At 47.4% G+C, this 27673-nt stretch overlaps 1 protein-coding gene across 4 annotated transcripts; it reads left to right on the top strand.

Annotated features, from left to right (window-relative positions):
* The first annotated feature begins 713 nt into the window (after positions 1-713).
* Positions 714-26259, top strand: LOC114792237 (voltage-gated potassium channel subunit beta-3). Of its 4 annotated transcripts, XM_028983180.1 has the most exons (15): positions 714-905; positions 1012-1333; positions 17152-17195; positions 17344-17381; positions 17505-17584; positions 17757-17801; positions 18008-18052; positions 18417-18460; positions 22236-22322; positions 22407-22492; positions 22578-22698; positions 22948-23042; positions 23256-23376; positions 23981-24069; positions 24214-26259. In XM_028983180.1, exons 1-15 carry the CDS (start codon positions 854-856, stop codon positions 24301-24303), a joined length of 1359 nt encoding a protein of 452 aa, XP_028839013.1. In that variant the 5' UTR covers positions 714-853; the 3' UTR covers positions 24304-26259. The 4 variants fall into 4 exon arrangements, with proteins under 4 accessions (XP_028839013.1, XP_028839011.1, XP_028839014.1 ...); XM_028983178.1 differs by having other exon boundaries at positions 22236-22492; XM_028983182.1 differs by lacking the exons at positions 714-905; positions 1012-1333 and adding an exon at positions 5502-6130.
* The last annotated feature ends 1414 nt before the right edge of the window (positions 26260-27673 follow it).

Genomic DNA, 27673 nt, shown 5'->3' with positions numbered 1-27673 from the left:
TTACCAATCTCTCCCTCATCTCTCCTTCGCTGGCCCGCAGACGGCTCACAGATGTTCTGTCCCACTTTAGCGGCCAGACCTGCGGGACGAGGGAGCGATCCGTAAGAGGCTTTCCATCTCTCCATCCTGCTCTCCAGGGACACCGCGGGAGAGAAAAAAGAGCGAGCAGAGGAAGAGAGCGGGAGCCCATAACCCCTCGACAGACCATCAGCTCCCACCTGCTCTGCGCAGCACTTCTGGCTGCAGAAAATCGAGGTTTTAAAGAGCGGGATTTGCCCCGAAGAGGCCTGACTGTAAAAAAAAAAACATGATTTTTGTTCAGTCATAATTTCCGCACCAGTTCCGTTGCTGAAAAGATGCTCTGCTTTCATGGAATTGGTCATTCACAGTAGGCAGGAAGTGAAAGGAACATGCCCTCGACTGATGGCCGCCATGATACGAACGGCAAGCTGACAGCCAACAGAACGTCCTCCTTCATACTTGTGCAAAGTTGCGCAATTTATGACACACATATTCAAAAGTCACGGCTGATCCGCTATTGTTGGCCACCCTGCTCTCCTCCATCTGGGACTTGTGTTAGTTAATCTGGGAACATGCAAGCTGCTGGAGCATTAGTGTGTGTGTGTGTGTGTGTGTGTGTGTGTTGGCGTTTTTTTTTTTTTTCTTTTCAGTAGGTCATCAACATAAATCCCCCCTTTGGTTTTCATCTTACGCTGAGCGCGAGAGCGAGGAAGACCTGTCCGTCGGTCAAACGTTCTAACCTGGTCCAAGTCCGGTCCAGGTGCTGGAGAGAGAGTGCTTCGTGCGGTGGACATCTTAACAGTGGACCTCAGTGGACTTTATCGTCTGTGGAATGAAAAAAAAAAGCAACTCTCCTAATTTCTCTCGACTTTTATCTATTAAATGTAATTATTTATTTGGTTCGGAGTTCTTCTTCTGTGGTTGTTTGAGGCAACTGGCATCTTTGGCGATTATTGTGTCATTGGCCTGGTGATTGATTCGTTGGTTTAGGGAACTCGTTCGTCGCAGACAGTGGAAGGACAGAAGCAGGGATGTTTGCCGGCCGGGGAGCGAAAGGCGGGAAGTTTTCGGTGGAGGACCTCTACGGGATCAGCAAGAAGCCCAAGCCGGCGTCTTCGGGCGCCACCGGCCACCAGAAGAGCGCCCCTCAGGGTCGCCGGCAGGCCCCGAGGGGCGAGTCGGACATCCTGACCTCTCACATCCTGGAGGCGGCGCACCGGCTGGTGGAGCGGCGGCGGCTGGAACTCTACCTGCGCGAGTGCGGCATCAGCTTCAGCGACATCCAATCAGAATGCAAGCCAATGCTGTACAGGTGAGTTTTAATAACAGAATAAAAGTGGCCCCCGTAGCCTAGGGCCACGTGCACACGAGAACATTTTTCAGTGTTTTTGGGGACCCAAAATGGTTACATGGTTATAAATAGTTATATATATTTTTTTTTTTAACTTTTATTAACAACAGTCGACGTAAATACAAGCAATACCAACAGTCCTGAGATTGGGCCCGATCTCTCAAATAAAAAAAATAGAATTACAATAAAAATTATATTTTTAAACGAGTTATTTTTCATGTGGACCGCAAATAGGGTGGTAGTAGCCTAGTGGGTAACACACTCACCTATGAACCAGAAGAACCAGGTTCAAATCCCACTTACTACCATTGTGTCCCTGAGCAAGACACTTAACCCTGAGTGTCTCCAGGGGGGGACTGTCCCTGTAACTACTCATTGTAAGTTGCTCTGGATAAGGGTGTCTGGTAAATACCGTAAATGTAAATGTAAATTGGCTCTTTGTGAAAATGTCTCCAAAACTAATCATACAATGGAGTATGGCAGGTCTGTGGTTGACCCAGTGGTCGTGTTTACCACTAACCTCATGCTTTATGCGCATGTTCCATACATGTTTCCTGACCTCCTGACCTTCTACGGCCATCTCAGTCTCATGTGTGAAGAAACAGAGGAAGACAAAAACTCAGTATTCTGTGTACAAGGGTAAATCTTTCCCTGACACCATCCACCCCAAAATCCTCCTTCGATAAACTACAGATCCCATACTGCCTGCTATCTTCACTACATCTCCTCAGGTCGGGTTGCTATGGATACGGCAAAACCAACATGGTGTCGGCATCAACCTCCTCACTCGGTGTGGTGTCGGAAAGACATGTCTGCTCATGTCGCATCTGAGAAAAACGCATGTTGCCGCTATAGATTTCCGGGAGAAATGTGGCACTGCATGCTGGGAGTGGGCGAGAACGGCTCCTGGGCTGTGGCAGCGTGAATGGAAATCTCCATATTCCAGAGATTATCTGTGACTTGGTGCTGTGGAGGGCGGATCATGCGAGGGAGAGGAAGTGAAGATGCTCTTTAGTCCTCCCATCTGTGGATAATCCACAGGAAAACTGCTTTTATACTGCAGTATTGGATCAGGGTCAGGTTACCCTAGTGTGTGTGTGTGTGTGTGTGTGTGCATTAAATGTTAGTATCCATGTGTCGTGCATTTTCTTTTCTTGGTCGGAAAGATCTAAAACATTCAGGTCCCTGGAGGGCAACAGTTTTCCAGGGTTTTTTCCTACAAAAGAGAGACTCCGTTTGTCATGAATTATTGAAGCGTAGTTTCACTAGAGGATCATAAAGCAGCGTAACGTACAGGATTTACCTAAATTAAGCCTTTCTGTGTGTGTGTGTGTGTGTCTGAGACAAAACATCTCCATTTGAGTACCGACGTGTTACTCACTTATTATTCTCCACAAAGGAAAATAGAGAACTATTTCTGACCAGACCTACTTCGTCATCGTCTTCGAGGTAATTTTCTATGACTTTATAATTATAACTTCATTAGAACAATCCTTAAAGGCACAACTTTTCACACAGAGAGAGAGAGAGAGAGGAGCTCTCTCAGTCGAGACCGATGTTTTCCAGGTTTAATCTCCTCCATCTCGTCAGCTTCGCCATTTGGGGAATTGTGTTGCGCTGCAGCTAAACCTTTGTGTGTGTGTGTGTGTGTGAGCTATGAAATGACCTCACACTGGTTTCTCCTGTAAAAAGATGGGTGCAATTTAAGTAAAGTGAAGTGATTGTCACATGTGATACACAGCAGCACAGCACGGTGCACACGGTGAAATGTGTCCTCTGCATTTGACCCATCACCCTGAGTGAGCAGTGAGCAGTGTGTGGGGACGGTGCTTTTGCTCAGTGGCACCTTGGTGGAAACTTGGCGGATCGGGATTCGAACCGGCAACCTTCTGATTACAATGCCGCTTCCTAAACCGCTAGGCCACCACTGCCCCCACTACCCGGGCTGTGAGAGTGAGAAACGGAGACGTGCGAATCTCAGCGTTTCTAGGCTGAGATAAGTCTCTTGTTTTGCCAGCAAGTTCGGTTTGCATCGCGACTCCACTGACGGCCATATTACACAGCGTGCTCTACTGAGCATCATTCTTCATTTGTCCCAGTTTGGGGAATAAAAGTCCGGCTGTCTGTGGCCATCTGTACAAGTCACTTTCTCAACACAACACGTCATATTTCGTTTTTCTGATTAGGGTTGGGCTGATACGGGACTTTCCAGAATCAGTTATTTTTGCTACAATATACCTCAATGACGATTAATACATAAATAATTGAAAGCTGTCTTGTTACACCATGTGGTTTCACTGCCAGACCATATTTGTTTCTGCATTTTTTTACTAATATGTGTTTAGAACGATTGTGACGATTGTTTCATCAACCAGATACGTGCTATGCTCCACACAACTTATTAACTTATTATGCTCCACACAAATTATTAACACACAACTTATTAACTCATTAAACACTTAATATTGCAAACAACTGTTTACTCACCCCAAGAGGGTTCAGATTTGGGGACGCTACTCTAATTGAACAAACTGATTAACAGCTCCGGTGGGGAGCAGCCTGTCTGAGATCATCAGGAGTGGACATCGCAGCTCTCTCTCTGCCACTTTCGGACAGGGGAATTCTTCATTTAGAAGATCTCTATTGCTATTCAGATCACTCCGAAAACCTCTGCCTGTGACGGTGACCCCCTCCCTACCATCACGGCACCAGTGAGTGATTAGACCCCAACAGTCATGTGACTGGGGCTTCACACACAGGGCAGTGAGGGAAGGTGGCCGGGTCTTCTACATCCCGATCCCAGCATCGTGCCACAGTTCCTGTCCAGTGTTGTGATTGGCTGATGGGCAGTCTGGGTGCGCTGTCATCTCGCCACATCCCTTTCGTGGTGTGAAAAGTTTTATACTAAGTTTCTCACGAAAGTGTTTAATGCCATTGAACGAGTGTAACGTCGGCTCCGGTGGCTGTGAACCTCTCTGGATGTGACTGGGAGCTGTGAGGCGCCGTCATCGTCATCGTTGCCAGTGAAGGTCTTTCAAAGTCACCGAAACCCCCCCGACACTTTCTGCCCGTCTGATGCCTGACTGCCGTCTGCAGGTACTGTCTCACGGTCCTCACCCCGCGTGCACTGCACAGCAGAGCTGCGCTGTGATTGGCCCACTGAGCCGCCCAAGCGCGCCACGATTGGTGGGCGCCAGTCTCTGTGTGCTTAAGCTCCGTTTCTGCTGTGACTCGACGAGGACAGATTATCGTCTCTGTCTGCATTCAATCTTTAAAACAATAACCATAACCCCTCTCGACGTACCACGGTCCGGCCACGATACGCCGTAATGTCCAGTATTTAACGCGGTGCTTGAAAACGCTGCCACGGACATGCAGGCCTGTTCAGGCGGCGGGATTAGAAACCGATTTTCCCAAGTGACCATCCTGGGAAGCAGCTCCTGGACGATCGGCATGATCGGAACACTGATGTGCCCCACGGAGGCTATGGCCCCTCCTTCATTCTGTGTGTGTGTGTGTTCAAATGTTGAACAATAGGTCACTGATTGGCTCAATCAGAGCATCACTTGTGTTCCAGTGTGTGTGTGTGTATGTGTGTGTGTGAAACGTTGAAAAGGGAGCGGTCGTCAGGTTTGGTTGAATCTGCTTCGATAAACCCTGCCGTTCCAAGAGAGAGAGAATAAGAGAGCAAGAGAGAGAGAATAAGAGAGAGAGAAAGAGAGAGAATAAGAGAGCAAGAGAGAGAGAAAGAGAGAAAATAAGAGAGAGAGAGAAAGAGAGAATAAGAGAGAGAGAGAGAATAAGAGAGCGAGAATAAGGGTGAGAGAGATAATAAGAGAGAGAGAATGAGAGATAATAAGAGAGAGGGAGAGAGAATGAGAGAGAGAGAGAGAGAATAAGAGAGCGAGAATAAAAGAGAGAGAGAGAATAAGAGAGCAAGAGAGAGAATAAGAGAGCGAGAATAAGAGAGTGAGACAGATAATAAGAGAGAGAGAGAGAGAATGAGAGAGAATAAGAGAGAGATAATAAGAGAGAGAGAGAATAAGAGCGAGAGAGAGAGAGAGAGAGGGAGAGAGAGATAATAAGAGCGAGAGAGCGAGAGAGAGAGAGAGAGAGAGAGAGAGAGTGGAACGCATATGTCCAATAAACATGTTCGGCACTGGCCGCCAAACGCCGCGAGTCTGAGAGCTCCGCCCCCCGCCTCCGCCCCCCCGCCCGCGCGCCCGCACCGGCGACTCGTTCCCGTTACCGACCGGCGCTCGAGGCCGCGGGGCTGCAGGTGGAGGTGCGCGCGGCGATGGCACTGCCCGCTCCTGGCGCGCGCGGCGCGACGTCTGGCGTCCGCACCCGCTCCGCCGCAGCCGAGACGACGTCACCGACCGAGGGGATGCCCGCGCGCGGGGCGTAGAGAGATCCGCCGAGTCCGGGGCCCCGTGACGCGTCCACGCGGGCACGAGCCCGTGCCAGCAGGTGAACCCCGCGACAACTAGCGCGACAGACGACCGGCGACAGCATGCAGGTGTCGTTCGCCTGCACGGAGCACAACCTGAAGAGCCGCAGCGAGGACCGGCTGTGCGGCCTGCGCACTGCCCCGCCGCCAGGGGGCGGAAGTGGGGGAGGCGGCGGAGGCGGTGGGGGCGCCGGACAGGGCAGCAATGGGAGCTACTCCGCCCAGACGGCCCCCAAGAGCCGTCTCGTCCCCCAGGGCCACGCCCACATGAAGGAGGCCATCGGCCGGCACAGCAGTATGAAGTACAGGTAGGCGGACCGGGTCCCTGCACCTGTTGGACGGATGATGCGGGCCGAGGGGCGGGAGGGGCGGCCTCGCCCTCGCCATCCAGCGGTACCACCGTGTGTGTGTGTGTGTGTGTGTGTATTAAAACAGTCAGATCTGCACGCTTCGCACATTTGTCTCTGCTCCCTTAGTCGTTACATAAGTAATCAAACATCCTCACAGCTGGATGAGTGTCTCCCCCCCTCGGGCTTCATTATGTGTGTGTGTGTGTGTGTGTGTCTTCATGCTGCTTGCAAGTTGCCTTTCACGTTGCATTTAAATCCTCTCCGTCTCCGCCATTGTAGTCGGTGGTCCCCGGCACCCTGCCCTGCGTCCATCATCGTTTAAAACACACACACACACACACACACACACACACACACACACACACACACACACACGTACAGCAACTCTGCGGCTGCTGCCGGAAACAGGAATGAATCCCACCTGGCAGAATATTTAACAGGGGGACCCGGCGTCCCCGTTACCGCCCAACTCCTCACTCAATGAAGTTCCCATTCAAGCCGGAGTCGGGAGGCGCGGCGAGCTGGCGGGAGCCGAATCCCGGCCGTCGGGGGAAGCGGAGCGGGTTGGCGGCGCAGCGGCGCGTGTTCGTCTCCCTCGTGGGCGCGCCTGTCCCCGCCGACTCCGGCCTGCGCTTCTCCGCCTCTCACGACTCGGGCCGTGGGATTGACGTGCCGGGCCGTTCTCTTCTTCTCCTGTAAATGTGCACCGACTCCGCGCCCGAGCTCCCTGAACGCCGGCATTGTGCTCCGGCCTTCAGTCGGGGAGCTCTTCTCAGCTCTTCAGTCGCCACGTGACCGCCGGCCTTGTGGTGTCCACCCGACGGTCCACATCTGACCCTGTTCCACATGAACAGGCGTCCCCCTCAGCACGACCAACAGAACAAATTCACTTCAACCGCTGCCTCGGTCTCCACCGTGAGATCCCGCCGCGGTTGTTTTTGATGGGAACGAACCGTTTACAGCCGAAGAATTGCGATCGTCTTTACTCGAACGCACCTGGACCAAAATCCCCGGTTCACTTCTTCAGCTATATGTGAGGAATCTGGTCACAATCTGACTTGGCAAAAACACATTCGCCCTGGTCTTAAAATCAACTAAATTTGTCCTCTGCTTTTAACCGTCACCCTGAGTGAGCAGTGGGCAGCCATGACAGGCGCCCGGGGAGCAGCGTGTGGGGACGCCGCTTTGCTCAGTGGCACCTCGGCGGATCGGGATTCGAATCGGCAACCTTCCGATCACGGGACCGCTAGTGACCGTTTTTTTATTTTTTTATCCCTGGACGAATAGTCACGGCTAGTTGTGGTTTTTTTTTGTAGGTACATTTAACAGATGCACAAAAATCTAATTGCATGCTTGGCACCTCAAAAGAAAAATGAGGGGTTTCTGGTTCATGTCTGGTAGGACATGTTCATCTACCTAAAAAAAAAACACACAACTAGCCGTGACTATTCGTTGGTGGGGCAGTTAAGGTTAAGGAAGCGGCCCTGTAATCAGGAGGTTGCCGGTTCAAATCCCGGTTCGCCAAGGTGCCGCTGAGGTGCCACTGAGCAAAGCACCGTCCCCACACACTGCTCCCCGGGCGCCTGTCATGGCTGCCCACTGCTCACTCAGGGTGATGGGTTAAATGCAGAGGACAAATTTCACTGTGTGCACCGTGTGCTGTGCTGCTGTGTATCACACGTGACAATCACTTCACTTTACTTCACGTTTTGCAAACTCGTCACGAATTGAAAGGCCAGATCCTAAATGTTGAAGCATTGCACCGACATCTTAAAATCATTATAATTTGAGAAAATTATTACTATAGACTGTGTGTATTATAGTGTAGAATGCAACTTTTACCTGCAGACTCTGGGCAGAACCGCGCCTCTACCTGTGTACCTCTACCGCGCCGCTACCATTTACACGTTACAACAGGGACAGAAAGCTTGACCTTTAGTGGCAGCTAACGGCTTCGACCGGGGTCTTTCTCCCAGGTCTGATGCCGATGTTTCGAATGTCATCCGTACCTGCAACTCTGCGCTAAAAACGCTCATCGTTGTTTTTTTTGCGCGTCACCACGTGTTACGTCGTGCACTGAGATGACTGCGCAGTCGGCTGAAAACAGAGATCTGTACCGCGTCGTGCTAAAGAAATTACTCGAAGGGGGACAATTATTGTCTAGTATGGGATTTTTGGAATTGCTGATCGTACAGAGGGTGAAATTGTGGTGCAAATACGACAATCGTCACACATCTGGCAGCCACCGCCGCAAGGCTAGAAGCGACTGACCAACCATCACATGGCATTCAGACTCGAGGAGTGAAACCTGGGGCAGTGGTGATGCGGCCCCATCATTACATTACATTACATTTATAGCATTTATCAGACGCCCTTATCCAGAGCGACTTACAATCAGTAGTTACAGGGACAGTCTCCCTGGAGCAATTTAGGGTTAAGTGTCTTGCTCAGGGACACAATGGTAGTAAGTGGGATTCGAACCCGGGTCTTCTGGTTCATAGGCGAGTGTGTTACCCACTAGGCTACTACCACCCATCATCACAATGTTCGAATCCCAATCGAGCAAAGCACCGTCCCCACACACTGCTCCCCGGGCGCCTGTCATGGCTGCCCACTGCTCACTCAGGGTAATGGGTTAAATGCAAAGGACATATTTCACTGTGTGCACAGTGTGCTTTGCTGCTGTGTATCACAATGACAATCACTTCACTTTAAACCTTTCAACATGAGCTGTTCGTGTCCGTCCAGCTCAACTATAGTGTAGGACAGTGGTATCAGCTCAAGTGTAGTATCTCTAGGTGAAGCTAAATGTAGGTGTACCTAATAAAGTGGCCAGTATGCGTTTTTGCGGTATTGTAAGCGAGCCACGGGGAGGCATTCATGTAGAATGCGAGCTGGTATGACTTCATGCGGCATGACAAACGTAATTGGGCACATTAGCTGTGTTTTTTTCTCTGCTTTAGCGCCAAGCCGGGGGGAACGACAAAGATAGCACAGGCGAGCGTAGACGCCTTCTGAGCACGGGGCTTCTCAGCGTAACCGATGACCTGCGCGGTCACCTGACGGCCCGGAGAGCCTCGGCGAGATACCCTCCATCCGCGGCTATCACATCCTCGCCGCAGCTCCGCCCGTCACAACATTTCCGACGGTTGGCCTGCTGCATGTGTGTCGCCAGCGGCACGAGATGTGCTGCGCCGCAGCCGCGCCCATGAGCGCTAATAACACCAAACGCCACCGAGAATTCCTTCTCATGGATGCACAGCGCATGGTTTCAAAACCCCAGAACCTTTTAATTCGGAGAACCGACATGGAAGCACCGGCGCCTTCATGATGCACTACGCTTGCATCCGTCCAGGCCACAATGCGAGACAGCGGGTGTAGAAGTGGCTCAGCAACAGCCAGAGGGACCGATGATGAGCGACAAAAGTGAATTTAATTCTAAAATTCATTCCGAAATCAAGAGCATTCCCTTCGGTATGGAATCATGGAGGGAACGTCTGACAGATCCATGGACAGGACGATAGTGGAATCTCTGAAAGAATAAATGCACAGATCAGAAGGAAGGCATGGTAGCAATGATCATGGCGCATGTATGTATGTGTGTGTGTGTGTGTATATATATATATATATATATATATATATACACACACACACACACACACATACATGCGCCATTATCATTATATATATATATATATACACACACACACACACACACACAGGGTGGGCCATTTATATAGATACACCTTAATAAAATGGGAATGGTTGGTGACATTGAACACATTTTATAAGTGGTCAGAAACTTGTAAATAACTCATGAAAGAATAACGTTACGCTAAAACCACCATTGTTTTTCTTGTGTAATTACCAATAAATTTGATGTGTCACATGACCCTCTTCCTTTTGAAAAAACAGAAGTTGGATCCAATGGCCGACTTCAAAATGGCCACGATGGTCACCACCCATCTTGAAAAGTTTGCCCCCTCACATATACTAATGTGCCACACATTAACAGGATGTTAATGTCACCAACCATTCCCATTTTATTAAGGTGTATCCATATAAATGGCCCACCCTGTGTGTGTGTGTGTATATATATATAATGATAATGGCGCGTGTGTGTGTGTGCGTGTGTGTGTGTGTATATATATATATATTGTATCGTTGCTCTTCATCTGGAAAAATTGAACAATGAGTTCAATTGGCGAGGGCATGAACAGGATTGTTGCCAAGACACAGCAGGGATTATTCTGCCATGGTGAATGTCATTGAAGACCAAAAAAAAAAAATGCTGTTGTGCATTTTGGTAAAATAATGAGAATACGGTTCTCAGTTTTTGAACATGTGTTTGGTGCAAATCCAACAGCTTGTCACCCCCCGTCGGACACTGGCTGCTGGCCATGGTTGCGCTGCTGGGTCACTTCACCTGAGAGGGGGTTCTGGTCAGGACAAAGAGGTTAAAGCGTGACTCCATACGGCAACGTGTATGTTCATTTAAGAAGCCAGAACGCCGTTTCGACCTCTCGACGTCTACAGCACACGGCCAAGGCAAACAAGGAATCATTTAAGGAAAGTCGGATCAATGCTCTGGTCAGAGTCCAAACCACAGCCATGTGGAAACCCTGACCTGGGGCACAATTCATCAGACTTTGAGCAGCTCTGACTAAACGGCCTGTTTTTTTTTTTTTTTTTTTACATTATAACCATATGGACGAAAGTGACATTTTTTTCTCTCAAAGATATTAGTATTGATTTTAAGCAAGAGAAAAACAACAACAAAAAAATTAATTAAATAAATAATAAAAAATACAATGCACACAATATAAAAAAGATCTCACTAAGTAAATCAATTCTGTAAGATCGGGTAACATTGAGGTAGAGTATTATAGGAAAAATGGCAATTTAGTCATATTCTAAATTAATAACCCCATCCTCATGCCAGATTGGTTGATTAAAAAGAACAAGAGGACAATATTGTTTCTGGAACTTCACCGGGTAATACTAACAGTCTGATTCTGGGTCTGAAGGCTTGTAAAATACTCCAGGAACGGCCCCCCACACCTTGTGAAATTCTTTGTTGGTATCACTAATTGAGTAGCGTATCTTTTCGAGGCTTAGACGGGACATAAGGTCCCTCATCCATTGAGCACGGGTGGGAAGAGCACCCATCTGAGTAAGACTGCACGTCTGGCTAGAAGGGGAACAAAAGATAGTGTCCGTCATTTTACCGGGGTCAGACATGCATCATCGCTGATGCCAAAAGCAAGTGACAATTTACGAACTTTTCAGAAGAACGGAGAAAAAATTCTTTTCATGGATCACACACTGTGTGTGAAGTCATTAGGTTTTGGTTTAATAAATCAAGAATTTATTTCTATGTTATATTTTATATATGTATATCTCAGTTTCACCCAAAATGATGGTTCTCCCCACCCAATATAAACATATTTGGTATGATGTAAAATATTTTACTGACATTTTTCAATAGGCCCATTCTATCTCTGAACAAAGCATAAGGTTTGATTGCAGTCTCCCCTTCTCAGCCGTAGATTCGTGGTAACAAAAAGTGAATTAAAATGCTATTTATTTCCATGCGACTGCGCCACACTGGCCATCGCTGCAGCCTGGTGCCCATGGTGCTGATCCGCTTTTCTATGTAAAAATAATCACCCGGGCCCCAGTAGCCTGCGAATAATAAAGAGTTTTTTTATTGTTCAGTGCATACGGTACCCCCCTGACTGCATCTATTTTTACTTTCAAATTTTCGGTTTCCTTTGTCCTGACTATGAACCTTTAGAATGAAAGCGTTTATATATCGTCATATCTTCATCACAAATCCTATGTAATATTGCTTGCGCTGCACACACGTGTACATCCCTCAGCAGAGATCTCTTTAATTGTCTTTAATATTTGCAGAATCCAAATAACAAATGCACATGAGCACAGTCATACAACTGTGGTGTGTTGGTGGTCCCTCTGGCCTCCATTCCATCATGGATTAAAGTATAAACTGTTCACCCCCCCTTCCTTTAGCCTGTAAGAAATTACTGGTCACAGGGGCGCCGTCATCCATCTTGATGCGGATGGGCATGCAAGGATAAAGATTGGAATCCATCCACCCCACCCCCCTCTCTCGATCTATCTCTGCGTGTTCTGTAATTGCCTAAGCTAACTCATTAGACAGGACATTCATCAGAGTTGTGGCTTCGCGCGGCATCTCGGCTGCCTGGCGGCCCGGCAGAGGCTCAACTCTCGGCAGACGTTGTCTGTCACTTGCGCCCGGCCGTCAGCTCCATCGTCAGCTACTGATGCCAAGCAACGGGCAAATACCTGTTTTCCAAGCGTGGCACCAATTGCCGTCTTACTCGGCTAGTCAGCATTGTGATAATAACTAGTAGATAATAACTGCTCCGCTCCCTGCCGTTTTCACCCTCTCCTCCAGCCAGCCCTTCTCCCCTCACACCACTCCTGTCGCTGTCATCCACCCACCCGTCTACACTCCCCTCCATCAAATCCCAGGATGCAGTGCACTGCAGCATTTCGAGTGTGTTGCTGCTGGTAGTTCAATAAGTGTGTGTGTGTGTGTGTGTGTGCTCATTCAGTGTGTGCGTTCCCGCTTCGGATTGAAACAACGCGTCTGTCTGCGGATTTGCAGGGATCGCACGTCAGCGTTCTTTTGCCCAGGGGGGGGGGGTCCCCAGTCAATTAAGGATTCAATGTAGATCCCCTCTTTAGCATCACGGCTTTGAACTTTGAAACTTTTTTTAAATATCCACAATTAACTTCTGATGTCAGGAGCTGAGGTACATGCTCTCATATCATATATGTGCACTGGTAGCCTACCCATACAATTCTGGAACATTATTAAATACTTTATTAACCTCTTAGCTAGTGAAAGTGATGTGATTGTCATTATGATGCACATGGTGACACAGCAAAATGTGTCCTCTGTATTTAACCCATAACCCTTGGTGAGCAATTGGCAGCCATGACAGGCGCCCGGGGAGCAGTGTGTGGGGACGGTGCTTTGCTTAGTGGCACCTCAGTGGCACCTTGGCAGTATATATACAGTACAGACCAAACGTTTTGACACACCTTCTCATTCAATGTGTTTTCTTTATTTTCATGACCATTTACGTTGGTAGATTCTCACTGAAGGCATCAAAACTATGAATGAACACATGTGGAGTTATGTACTTAACAAAAAGTGGAGACCTGACCTCCACAGTCACCGGACCTGAACCCAATCAAGATGGTTTGGGGTGAGCTGGACCGCAGAGTGAAGGCAAAGGGGCCAACAAGTGCTAAACACCTCTGGGAACTCCTTCAAGACTGTTGGAGAAGCATTTCAGGTGACGACCTCTTGAAGCTCATCGAGAGAATGCCAAGAGTGTGCAAAGCAGTAATCAGAGCGAAGAAACTAGAATATAAAACATGTTTTCACTTATTTCACCTTTTTTTGTTAAGTTCATAACTCCACATGTGTTCATTCATAGTTTTGATGCCTTCAGTGAGAATCTACCAACGTAAATGGTCATGAAAATAAAGAAAACACATTTAATGGGAAGGTGTGTCCAAACTTTTGGCCTGTACTGCATATGAGCCGAAATAGCTCAGTTGGGAGAGCGTTAGACTGAAGATCTAAAGATCGCTGGTTCAATCCCGGGTTTCGGCAAAGCTGTTTGGACTGTGTACATGCAATTTGGGCAGTGGTGGCCTGGCAGTTAAGGAAGCGGCCCTGTAAGCAGAAGGTTGCCGGTTCGAATGCCGGACTGCCAAGGTGCCACTGAGGTGCCACTGAGCAAAGCACCGTCCCCACACACTGCTCCCCGGGCGCCTGTCATGGCTGCCCACTGCTCACTCAGGGTGATGGGTTAAATGCAGAGGACAAATTTCACTGTGTGCACCGTGTGCTGTGCTGCTGTGTATCACACGTGACAATCACTTCACTTTATTATTATTATTACTTATATATATATTTATATATACACACACACACCCACATGTAAATATGCAACTTTTTCTGGGAAAATGTAATGTTTTTCTTTGTTATTTCCTACATGTCTTAATGCTTTTGAATGCAACTACTCTTTCTTGCCATGAGCATGTCAGCGGTTGAGAGGCTCTTGACCGTGTTTGCGTAGCCCGGCGTTCATACACACGGCTGTGCAGATTCGCTGATCATCATGGTTGAAGTGGCCATATGATGTGTGGATCATGTGATGTGTGGATCACAGGGCTTTCGCAGCAGCTGATCTCCTCGGCGCTCGGGTCTCGGCAACATCGTTCACATACACCGATCTTCGCGGGCCTAATGTGCTCCGCGCATTTTCACTCTGAGGCAAACGATCATATTTGATTTTGCACGGTTTGCCGAACTAATGGTCCAATTTAGCCACACAGCAGGACAGGACGTAAAGGAACAGGCATGATGTTGTGTGTTGCAGTGATATCACATCTTTAAAAAAAAAAAAAAAACGTGGTATACACCATTTACAGTGTAGAGCTGGATTTTTTTCCCCATTGTTCCACGGATCCACATTCACTGTCTGGACAAAAGCCTGCAGCTATATTTAGCTATTCTGTGTGTGTATGTGTGTGTGTGTGTGTGTGCATGTGTAGTGTGTCAGTACGCCTCTCGAGGGGAGGGCCGTCGCAGGGGCTGTATGTGCAGCAGCGGCTCCGAGGACCGGACTGTGGTGTCTGCACGCCACTTTCTGGGTGGAGTTACTGTGTCACCGTGTCTGCGGTGATGCCATGACTGTGTGTGTGTGTGTGTGTGTGTGTGTGTGTGTGGGGGGGGGGGGGGGGTTTATTTGTCTGTTTGTATCACCATAATGAGTCAGAAAGGGCAGGTTTGTGTTTAAGGTGTCAGAAAGCGACTTGAGGTGTCAGCCGGAACGTCTAGATTACACAGTAGAGTGTGTGCGTGTTAATGCATGCTTGACTGTGCACGTGCACATATTTACAGCGTTTAACAGCGACTTTACACCGAGGTTACATCGTAGGTTGTGTGTGTGTGTGTGTGTGTGTGGGCAGGCATGACTTTATAAGACACATCTGTCATATGTAGTCTATCCCTCCTTGTGTGTGTGTGACTCACAGACAGCCTTCGCAGACTAACGCAGCGCTGCAGAGCGAGTGCGAGGGAGGGGGGCATTTAGGAGGGGAGCAGCTCTGTCAGGTTGACTAACAGCGAGTACGGCGTCCGATTTCCCGTCGTGCCGCGTCCACGCATCCCTTACAAAACCATCAGAATTCTGCTTCCTGCCGCTTTCAAAATCTCTCTGCTCCTGTTTTCATTAGTCTAACAAGAACATTAGTGTCTTTCCTAAATGGTTATAAATACCACGTTTTGTCCTGTGTTTGTAAATCCACATAAGAAAAATGAATTTCCATCACACACACACATACAAATGCACACACATGTACATGTTCCTAAAAATAGCATCGTCGGGCAAAATAAAAATAGCATTTGGGGGTGATAAAGGCTCATCCACCCGGATCTAAACGCCCTGACAATCTGTCCCCCTCCATCTCACGCTGGCCGCTGGCCGCTGGGGGTGGATGGGCCACCAGACGATGAAAACCCGCCTCCAAAGGGACTCCGCCGCAGTTCCAGCTGGCTGATTGGGATGGAGGAGAGCGCCCGCGGCACACTGCGGCCGAGACCCGGCCCAGCCAATCAAGCCTTGCCCGTGGAGAACTGTGGCGTCCGAACCGGATGCATTACATTCAGTGTAGCCCCCCGGATGCGGCCACCGTCGGCACGTCCTGCCGAGTCACCAGTCGAGGGGGGGATTCCGCTAATTCCATCACCGAGCTCAGAAATGCACCCCTGAGGAGGGAAATGAAGGATGGTCCCTCTCTGTTTGGTTTAGTAAGAGGGACAACTGAACCAGGGGGATTATTCTGTGCATAATAACAGTGAAAAATTGCAAAATAAACGTGTTGCTAGCGGTTACTGGAGCACCCCGTTACCAACCTAATCATGGTGTGGCAGGTTGAAGGTTTCAATACATTATATGCAGTGTAAATCACACATAAGGAACTCTGGCAGATATAATATGAGCAGTGGGTCATGTTCGCTCATGAATCAGAATTATGAATGTGAAAATTAAAGTGATTGTCATTGTGATGCACAGCACAGCACATACAACGAAATGTGTCCTCTACATTTAACCATCACCTTAGCGAGCATTCAAACCAGATGGGTGGTAGTAGCCTTGGCATTCAAACCAGATGGGTGGTAGTAGCCTAGTGGTTAACACTCTCGCCTATGAACCAGAAGACCCAGGTTCAAATCCCACTTACTACCATTGTGTCCCTGAGCAAGACACTTGGGGGGGACTGTCCCTGTAACTACTCTGGATAAAAAAAAAAGTGAAGTGATTGTCACATGTGATACACAGCAGCACAGCACTCGGTGCACACAGTGAAATTTGTCCTCTCCAGTTAACCCATCACCCTGAGTGAGCAGTGGGCAGCCATGACAGGTGCCCGGGGAGCAGTGTGTGGGGACGGTGCTTTGCTCAGTGGCACCTCAGTGGCACCTTGGCAGATCGGGATTCAAACCAGCAACCTTCTGATTACGGGGCCGCTTCCTTAACCGCTAGGCCACCACTGCATTAGGTCGTCTGGATTTATCAAAAAGATCTTGGATTGGGGAGCCAGCCCTTTTTGTTTCATTGTTTTTCTGATGCAAAGAAGATGAAATTTTATCTTGGGACCACGCCCATTTCTAACATGCAGATTATCAGCACTCGTCTTAAAGCCTTCTCATGGTTGAAAATATGATCTTTTAAGTTGCTGGTGGACTTTCCTCTGAACATAATGGTCTATTTATTTCTGTACCGGTCACAGAATTGACATAACCACGGACTCAATGATCCATCATAACTGGAAGCATGTTGATAATTCGCAGTAGAGCAGTCTGCATTTTAAATGATTTTCTGACTCTATCCTCCTTTTGTTCACAGGAACCTTGGGAAGTCTGGACTGCGAGTCTCGTGTTTGGGTCTGGGTGAGTACAAACTCATTTAGGTCCCATCACCCTGTCTCCATTTCCCCCAGTCCCAGACTTTAAAAGCCTCTCCTTCAGAGGAGAGTTCCATTTAATTCCCCGGCATCCTCCATTCCGCCTCCTTAAACCCCTCTTCCTCTGATCTCAGGCACCTGGGTGACCTTTGGCTCTCAGATCTCAGACGAGGTGAGCTTGTGTTTTTTTACTATAGGGCTAAAGTCTGCACTGTAATTGGCCCGTGATCCTGTTTTTCTATGCCTTAATGTGTGTGTGTGTGTGTGTGTGTGTGTGTGTCTGTGTGTGTTTTAGATGGCAGAGAGCCTGATGACCATAGCATACGAGAATGGCGTGAACCTCTTTGACACCGCAGAAGTGTACGCCTCAGGAAGGTGAGCGGCTCATCGAGATTTTGTTCCCTACATGTAACGTCTCCGGAACATTCTGAACGGCTCCATGTTGAGCGCATGAAGCGCTCTTACCCAGTGGGAACTGAAAAAAAAAAAAAAAAGTCACATGACTGCCCCTCTTTTTCTTTTTCCGTGTCTCCCCTACCCACTGCAGGGCGGAAATCACGCTCGGGAAAATCATTAAGAAGAAGGGATGGAGGTGAGAAGCTGTTGTTACTCACGCACATGTGAATGGCAGTGCGTCCAAAAGCCGTTACATCACGTAAATCTGCGCCATGTGTTCGCCCGGCAGATGTCTTACGCGAGGGTGATACACTCGCCATATGCTCTCGTCGGGGTTCCTGACCTACAGACTGCAGGAACCCTGTTCCTCATGATGATCACTCTTCCATTTCTGTGTTTCAGGAGGTCCAGTTTCGTGGTGACGACAAAGATCTACTGGGGAGGACAGTAGGTTTTGGATTTATTTCTTCACCCTCCACCCTTTAAAAAATGGATGGTTGTTCATTAAGTTATAATTTAAATATCAATCATCTTAAAAACTGTTTGGAATTTTGCCACTTTGAGTGTACTGTGTACTGGTCCTTCCGATATTTCCTCCCTGTTTTTGAGTCAGTCACAATTTGCCAGCTGCTCGAGGTCAATAAGAGTTCAACTTCATCTTCACACAAAACTCTGACCGTGATGGTGGGTGGCTTCCTGCTCAAGGGACGAGACAGTGACTGTGCAGGAACAGGGTCATTAGGAGGCTGTGACCTTTTGTGAGGTGATGTTGGGTCCTGCTGTCAGCCACCATTTCTTTTGAACCCTGCAGGGCAGAGACGGAGAGGGGCCTGTCCAGAAAACATATCATCGAAGGTGAGCTAAACTGCATCTGAACCTGAACCTGAGGCAGGGCGCTTTTATTATTATTTATTGTTATTGAATGTTAGTAGTTCTTATAAGGCACTTTATGTCAAAAGTGATTTATAGCCCCCCCCTGTCAATGTGAAGAAGAGGTTTGATTGATTTATGGTTTTGTCTGTGGGAAGGGAGTGTTATAATTTATGGCAGCCTTCCCGTGACCCTCAGCCTCACCTCCCCTCTCCCCAGTTCACACCTTTGACAGACCTCCCCACTTTTGGAATGCTGGATTCACCTGCGGCAGACTCCGAAGTCTCACAAATTTACGGGTTCCTTGTGTACCGGTTATTGTTTGTGAATTATGGCTTAGTCCTTTTGACAGACACTCTGGAAGTCTCACAGAATTTTGCTGATTTACACCTTGTTGACAACTGAACATTGGTTGTCTCCGAACATCTGTTCAACACAGTCTGTTACGATGTCTGCATCAACTGCAACCACTCTGAAGAGACGGATTACACCGACACCTCTTACAAACTTCTTTGCACCAAGAAGAAGAATGTATGTTGCCCGACAACCGCGTTGGTCGCTGTGTGTTTTTGACAAGGAAGAACGTTGTGTAAAACTGTACATTGTGAATACAGACCAGGAGTTGCTTCCAGATGAGAAATTCTGGATGTAGTGTGTATAGCAACCCAAAGACACGAGGGTGATGGAAGGACATACAGCATTTATCAGACGCCCTTATCCAGATCGACTTACAGTCAGTAGTTACAGGGACAGTCCCCCCCTGGAGACACTCAGGGTTAAGCGTCTTTCTCAGGGACACAATGGTAGTAAGTGGGATTTGAACCTGGGTCTTCTGGTTCATAGGCAAGTGAGTTACCCACTAGGCCACTACCACCTCTTAACACCACAATCCCTGGATGAGGAGTGCCCTGTGGAGGTGACACAACCGCGTGAGGACATGGGGTGGGGATGAATTGGATTGCCCTGCAGGCTTTTAAACTCATAAAGGCCTGTATGTGCAAAATCAACGTATCGTCGGTCGATTGGTAAAGTTGTTTCGGATGCATGGTGGATCACCTGAGCCAGAGGCAGCATGCTATGAACTAGAAGCATATTTTTACATTGACAACCTTTTTTTGTCAGAGACACGCCAATTTATCACCAATATTCTCGGGACATGTGGCGTCCACGCACATCCTCAGAAATTCAGCAGTGCCATGGGTGCCTTCGTCTATGAGCTAGAAGATGACCCCTACAGTTATGAGAGGTTTCACAGAATCATGGAGAAACTTGTTGACCCGCAGTGTGCTGATGTCCTTTATGAAGCGCTAAAGGACTGGGGTGAGACGAGTTCTGTAGACATGGGTGTTAAACCATCAAAACATTTTGTGAAATCTGAACAGTGAAAGTGAAATGAAACACAGCACACGGTGACACAACGAAATGTGTCCTCTTCATTTAACCATCACCCTTGGTGAGCAGTGGGCAGCCATGACAGGCGCCCAGAGAGCAGTGTGTGGGGACGGTGCTTTGCTCAGTTCGGAATTCGAACTGGCAATTTTCTGATAACGGGTCCTTCTCCTTACCTGCTAGGCTACCACTACCCCTAAATTTGAACATATTTGGCATGGTATTTCAGACATGCCTCTTTTAACAACACCACGTTGTTTCAGCTGTAGGTACGCACTTCTTTCTGAAAGTCAAAAACACCACATCATCAAATTCACATCTGTTCTTATCGTCATAATCGTAGCACGACTTCTCTGGAAAGGGTCTAATGTAAAGGTTGTTTTCGTTTTTGTTAAATTTATGTCGGAAATACTACATTTCTAGAGTTCTAGATTTAATGTTGCACTGGTTGTCACTAATCACAGGGTTGTAAAAAGAAACTGTCAATGACAGACCCCCCAAAACTCTCATCAGACATGAAAATAAACCGGCAACCCTCATTGTTATTTTAGGTGTGATACTGTAACGTCTTTGGAAAAATGTTCCAACAGGATGAAATGGTTGAAACCCACGGCGTTATGTGCCAAAAATGTGAACCATCTTGGTGGGCCATTTTCTGAAAAATGGGGGTCTTCTGAAAGTGAAGTGATTGTCATGGTGAAACACTGCAGCACATCACCCGTGCACACAGTGAAATTTGTCCTCTCCATTTAACCCATCACCCTGAGTGAGCAGTGGGCACCCATGACAGGCGCCCGGGGAGCAGTGTGTGTGGCTGGTGCTTTGCTCAGTGGCACCTCGGTGGCTCGGGATTCGGACCGGCAACCTTCTGATTACGGGACCTCTTCCTTACCCACTAGGCCACAACTGTGTGTGCTGGTACAGTTGGCTGCTGTGTAAAATAACATTTGTAATAACATGTTTGTAACAATGTAAATTAAACTGGAGAAACGTTTTGTTCATGAACCCCCAAGTGTAATTTTAAAACAGAGACCAGTCTATTTCTTGTGTTTGCAGGGTGAAAAACCACACACAGAGGTGTGAAGAAGGAAGTGTTAGCGGGGGAGCTATACCAACATCCAGCTTTGAGGAACAATGGCACCATTACTTGGGCAATGAGCCATAAATTCTAAAACATTTCACACAAAGAATTAGAATTAGAGTATGAGACGAAAGTCTCTATGAAGGACCCAACAGAACCTCTCACAGAGGTGTCAATTATGGCCAAATCTGGTAAAATCAGTTTTAAACAGACATGGGGGATAAACATGTATGTGTATTTGTGTGTGTGTGGTTTTAACCATTTTTAGGGTGGTAGTAGCCTAGTGGGTAACACACTGGCCTATGAACCAGAAGACCCAGGTTCAAACCCCACTTAATACCATTGTGTTCCTGAGCAAGACACTTAACCTTAAATTGCCCCGGGGGGGACTGTCCCTGTAACTACTGATTGTAAGTCGCTCTGGATAAGGGCGTCTGGTAAATGCTGTAAATGTAAATGTTTTAAGCTTTGTGTTTCTGAAAAGAATATTGCAGAATATGGCCTCTGTTTATGAGCCACCATGCAATTTTAAAACAATGCGTACGGTATCCCCCGTGTCTGCAGATGGTCGTCAGAAACATACACACACATGTCAAAGGAGAAACGGCCTCTATGTTAGTAGGGGTGGAAACAGAGGGTCCTACGTCACTCATAAACCACTTCAAGACTCCCTGACATGGTGTGTGTCAAAAAGGCTTAGCCATAATCCTCAAAAATTTACTTTCTACACAATGAACACGTAAATTTGTGATACTTCAGAATCTGCCACATTCCGACATTACTGAAAGTTTTGGGGGTCTGTCAAAGGAGTGAACTGGTGTAAGAGTAGGTAGGGTGTACTGACTGAGGGTCACAAGAAAGGAAGGGACCTGTGTTAGTGGGGGGCCCGTACAATCATAAATCAGCTCATTTTTGTGGACTTCAAGACAGAGTGGGACTGAGGGTCACGAGAAGGTGGGAAGGAAGGATGGGGCCTTCATAAATTATAACACTCCCATCCTACAGCGAGGGCCATAAATCAATCAAACTTATTTTTCACATTTACAGGGGGAACACAAATCAGTTTTGACATGAAGTCCCTGATAAGTACTACTAATGTTCCTGACAATGAAAATGATTGTAGGCTGTACATCAGGTTTATGTAACACAAAAGCAATACATGCAGTAAAACATTAAATATAATGCATAAAACAATCAAATATGCACAAGAATGAAATAATGTTCTGGTGGAGTTTGCGATTTCATGGAGCATCAAAAGAAGTGGCATAATTTGTATGCTGTTGTGTCCAGGTCTTCGAGGCTCTTTGTCCAGACTGCAGTTAGACTATGTGGACATCGTCTTTGCCAACCGAAACGACGTGAACAGTCCGATGGAGGGTGCGTGGTTAAAAGCATATCTGATTTTTTTACTGTGTGACATCACACGTTCTGAAGGCTTTCGTGTGTGTGTGTGTTGTGTAGAAGTGGTGCGCGCGATGACCTTCGTGATAAACCAGGGCATGGCGATGTACTGGGGCACGTCTCGATGGAGTGCCATGGAGATCATGGTGGGCCCCCAAACTTTCCCACTCTGATCCCTCGTTCTGCGTTTTTCCACGCGTGCCTGACCGCAATCTGTGATCCAACCAACAGGAGGCGTACTCGGTGGCGCGGCAGTTTAACCTGATCCCGCCGGTGTGTGAGCAGGCCGAGTACCACTACTTCCAGCGGGACAAAGTGGAGGTGCAGCTGCCTGAGCTCTACCACAAGATAGGTCAGTCGCCCAGCGTTACTCAAGCATCAGTTGCCCCACTTCACGGGTTTCAGAGACCCACTTTTTCCATGAGAACATTGAATTCCACTTAATTACCTACAGTTTATGTATTTTCAGGTCATTTTGTTTTGAATTTAATTTAAATTAGTTCCCAATTAGGTCCTTGTGAAACAAGGACATCAGACACAGACCTACATCACATAGAGTCTGTTTCAGTCATTCTGCCTTCTCGCTCAATCCCTCTCTCAGGTGTGGGGGCGATGACCTGGTCGCCGCTGGCCTGTGGGCTGATCACTGGGAAGTACAGCGATGGCGTTCCGGACTGTTCCAGAGCCGCGATGAAAGTGAGTCCACATGAACATTCAGTCCATAGATGTTCTATTTTCGTTCATATAACCATGAGTTATGATAAATCTGTGGTTTATTTTGCACATTCAGTACTTGGAAGCGGTGGCTTGTGTCGGTGTGTTAAGGACTAAATATAAACGCTCTGCCTGTTGCGCAGTGTGTCGTGGGTGTTTGCTGTTTGTGATGAGTCTCCATTTTGTTTGCTGCAGGGCTACCAGTGGCTGAAGGAACGTGTGAACAGCGAGGAAGGACGCAGACAGCTGGCCAAAATAAAAGAGCTCCACCTGCTGGCCGACAGGCTGGGCTGCACTGCTGCACAGCTTGCCATCGGTATATCATCGATATTCCGTCCTGCGTGTATATGAACCCGCAAATTCTAAATCGGTTCTTTTCACTCTTTTTCTGTCCCACAATTATGTTGCATCTTACAGCATTTATCAGAAGCCCTTATCCAGAGCGACTTACAAATGGGTGGTAGTAGCCTAGTGCATAACACACTCGCCTATGAACCAGAAGACCCGGGTTCAAATCCCACTTACTACCATTGTGTTCCTGAGCAAGACACTTAACCCTAAGTTGCTCCAGGGAAACTGTCCCTGTAACTACTGATTGTAAGTCGCTCTGGATAAGGGCGTCTGAAAAATGCTGTAAATGTAAATGTAAATCAGTAGTTACAGGGACAGTCCCCCCTGGAGACACTCAGGGTTAAGTGTCTTGCTCAGGGACACAATGGTAGTAAGTAGGATTTGAACCCGGGTTTTCTAAATATACACACCCGGCATCCCTTGACCATTCACGTTGACTGCTTTGTTGCTACAGGGGTACTGGAACTGGCGGTATATTATGTAACATGATTAAACTGCATATGAATAGCATGCATGGAAGATTTGTGGTGTGAGATACTGTTTATAATGGTGTGGTTGTTGCGCTGCAGCCTGGTGTCTGCGCAGTGAGGGCGTCAGTTCGGTTCTGCTGGGCGTGTCCAACACAGACCAGCTCCTGGAGAATCTGGGAGCCCTACGGGTAAAAATGATGCAGTGGCACCCACCACTACCTCACATTTATTACATTCAGTTGAAAACTCTAACCTTATAATGATGGCAGAAGCATGACAATATGGTGGTGATAGCATGCGTCTACACATGTTTTTTTTCTTATTTTTCTCAGGTGCTGTCCCAGATGACGCCTCAGACGGTGAACGAGATCGACTCTCTGCTGGGCAACAAGCCGCACTCCAAGAAGGAGTCGCGCGCGTGAGGAGGGGTAGGCCGGGATGAACAGAAGGTGGCGTGCCGATGAATGCGGTCCGGGAACTGAGCGGAAGACGGTGCACAGCTTCGTTGCCCTTCCATGTAACCAAACGACAAACCTGCATGTTTTCAGCGACATTGTGCTTCCAGTATTTGCGCATCTCCATTCTGCGCACCTCTTATATCTTATATTATAAAAAAAAAAAGATACGGAAAATTGAACGTATAAAGACAACAGCACCAACAGAAATGTATTCAATACTGTTCATGGCCAATGCTATCCAATTTAGTCATTTCCATACATGGAGAAAGAGGGGCTTACAGGAGCTTTGAGTCTCTGTCTTCCGGCAGGATGGGAACATTCTCAATGGGAAAGAGATGGACTGCTGGCCCACCCTGGGTTCTTTCTCCCTCTAATCCACTCAACACCAAGTATCAGACATGACTAGAGATCTGGTCACTTGAGTGACAACAGAAGGACAAATCGGCCCCCTCTGGCCCTGTGATGGACACGTGTGCCTGTGTGTGTGTGTGTGTGTGTGTGTGATTGAGCGAGTGAGTAAATGTGTGTGTTTGCGCGCCGGGCATCCACTCCGGACATCTGGACATCCACATCTCCTCTGCCTGTAGTGACCGGCGCTGGACTCGGCAGCAGCGACTCCAGTCTTCCTCCACTTTCCCTCGCGGAGACGTTTTCTCTGTGTGAAACTGTGCGCATGTCCCTTTAAGAGAGAAAAGCTGCCCGGCAGGGGGTAGGGAGGGGGGGTGGACGTGGCATGGCTCAGTCTCTGCCTTGTCTTTTGCACTAAACTGTTCAGGGTTCAAATTACATTTGAACTGGATCGGAATGTGGTTTATTGCGATGGATTGCGCATGTTCATCGAACGCGATGCTGACAATGAGGATATCTTCCACCGCGTGTGTGGGTGTGAACTGGCGTGGCGGACGTGGGTGTTTCTTCCTCGTCGGTTAGAAACTGTGACCATCCTGAGGAGGCCTAATCTCCTCCCTCCAAAAGCACAAGGTCACACGGGCTGACGAGGCCTGGATCCAGCATGACCTGGTGACCCGGTGCGTTTACACAGCGACACCTCACTCCACCCTGAAATCGATGTCCGGCCCACCACCACCACCACCACCGTACACCCTCCATCATGAGACATACCGAAAGAAAGGACAAAAATCCACTGATCAGCACAGAGGTAGGAAGACGGGTGGAGCATGGCGTGAACAACAACAACTAGAAGACCACCCTTGACCATGTAGTAGGACATACTAGACAACGTGTGATGAGGACGTTTCAAAAAACCTTGTCTTTTCCCCTGATTTCAGTTTAGTCTGTAGCAAAGGATGTTGGAACCCGACTCATGCGGCGAGCAGGATAGGAAAGATGGCTCCACGGGGACTGTTTTAACTGTTTCATTATTTATTTGCCAGTTCTAGTTTTCTTATTCCTCTTCATTCTAGTATGTTAGCCAGTTACATATTTTCTTTTTTTGTGTTAGATTGCTCAGCAGACGTAGAGTGTAGGCCACAAGGAATATTTTTTTATGTGCGATTTAAATGGGGGTAAGTTTGTTTGTTTGTTTGTTTGTTTATTTATTTATTGTTTTTATCATTTTATAAAAGTAGAAAACACAGTGCTGGGCAGTTTTGATGTTCACTGTTGGTTAATGGTTTAGGGAAATAATATGCTTATGTTGCTATGGGAACAGATGTGGTCTTGGATGGTGGGTATGATGGGATTGCAGCAAAGGACAAAAAAGGACTTTTTAAGTTGCCGTATTAATGTTTGCAGGATTTTAGAGCGACTGTCCTGTGTAAATATACATTTAGTCCACTCCTTAATACTGTAGGTTTGCCTGTATATCTTATATTTTACTGTCATGCAACAAAAAAAGAATCAAGAACAAAATGCTGTACTGAATGTATCTTGCTTGCCTTTAAAATATGAAAAAGATCATGTGTTTGTGTGTGTGTGTGTGTGTGTGTGTGTGTGTGGGTTTGCTGTTTTTTTAGACTTTTACCAACACAACCATAACATTATCACAACATGACTGGCACATTATGCGCCATCATGCTGTACAAAAGTTCTGTTTAAAGGAAATGAGCATGGTTTTGATCATACGGAAAACACAACAGAGTTCATTACCTGTTCTTTTGATGTTCCTCTGGTCAGCAAGTCAACATAATTACTCAAGGCCCCACATTATTCTCAAGGCTCACATATGGCCTTCACAATGAAATTTTTATGGGTAATTGGATGAGACCACATCATAGAAGGCAGCAGGTTTTATTTCCGTTTAAATTTTTTACAGTTCTTAGCAATAGTACGTAATTGTCACATCACATCAGCCACCTCCCAGCCACATCATTAACAGTGGCATTGAATGCTAAGAACAGCCCTCACAGCAAGACAGATGGAAAAGTGTCCTGAATGCTGTGCTCTATACAATAAATGTCCCAGTTGTCTTCTGCCAGGACATTCTGGGCAAATGTCCAACAAATCACCCATCATGTTACAATATTTTGGAGTACTTCATATATCACCACATGCCCATTCCTGAGCAAACAGGTGCTGATTCTGGAGAGCATCTATCACTCAGTTATAATGCACACAATAAAACAACAGACTTTACTCTTCCCATCAAAGACTGCTTCCAGGTCTTCAACACTGTCTATTGTAAGAGATAATGAGCACTGGCCTATGAATAAATCATGTAACTGCCTAGCGGTGGACAAAAGATAAACACAGCAATAACCACTGCTTCAGTGGCTTTGTCCAAATTGACCTTCATAATGAATTGTCCTTCATTGTACACCAGCTGCAATTGAAAATGAATGTGAAGTGATTGTCATTGTGATGCACAGCACATGTGCACACAATGAAATGTGTCCTCTGCTTTTAATCCATCACCCTTAGTGAGCAGTGGGCAGCCATGAAAGGTGCCCGGGGGAGAAGTGGCACCCTGGCAGATCCACTGCCCCAATTGTTCAACTGACAACAAAGGTGAAAAGGGTACAGGTGTTTAATAGTATAAAACTATAACATATCAATATATCATATCAACTATGACATATCATGTCACCAAATTCAAGTGAAAGTGAAGTGATTATCATTGTGAAACACTGCAGCACAGCACACGGTGACACAACAAAAGGTGTCCTCTGTATTTTCAGTACCATCACCCTGAGTACCATCACCCTGAGTGAGCAGTGGGCAGCCATGACAGGCGCCCGAGGAGCAGTGTGCGGGGACGGTGCTTTGCTCAGTAGCACCTCAGTGGCACTTTGGCAAACCGGGATAAGTAAACCATACAGATCCGAAATAAGCAAATAAGGTTTCTGTTTTAGCCCTTATGAATGCAAAGTCCCCG

Source organism: Denticeps clupeoides, chromosome 6 (assembly GCF_900700375.1).
Source record: "Denticeps clupeoides chromosome 6, fDenClu1.1, whole genome shotgun sequence".
Lineage (NCBI taxonomy): Eukaryota > Metazoa > Chordata > Actinopteri > Clupeiformes > Denticipitidae > Denticeps > Denticeps clupeoides.
Note: the sequence above shows the minus strand (reverse complement) of the source record. Positions and strands in the feature narration are given on the sequence as shown.

Coding starts and splice junctions, on each gene's coding strand:
- LOC114792237 (XM_028983178.1), top strand. CDS start 854: ATGAAAAAAAAAAGCAACTCTCCTAATTTCTCTCGACTTTTATCTATT. Junction 17,382..17,504: donor GCTCTCAGATCTCAGACGAG/GTGAGCTTGTGT, acceptor TGTGTGTTTTAG/ATGGCAGAGAGCCTGATGAC. Junction 24,070..24,213: donor AGAATCTGGGAGCCCTACGG/GTAAAAATGATG, acceptor TATTTTTCTCAG/GTGCTGTCCCAGATGACGCC.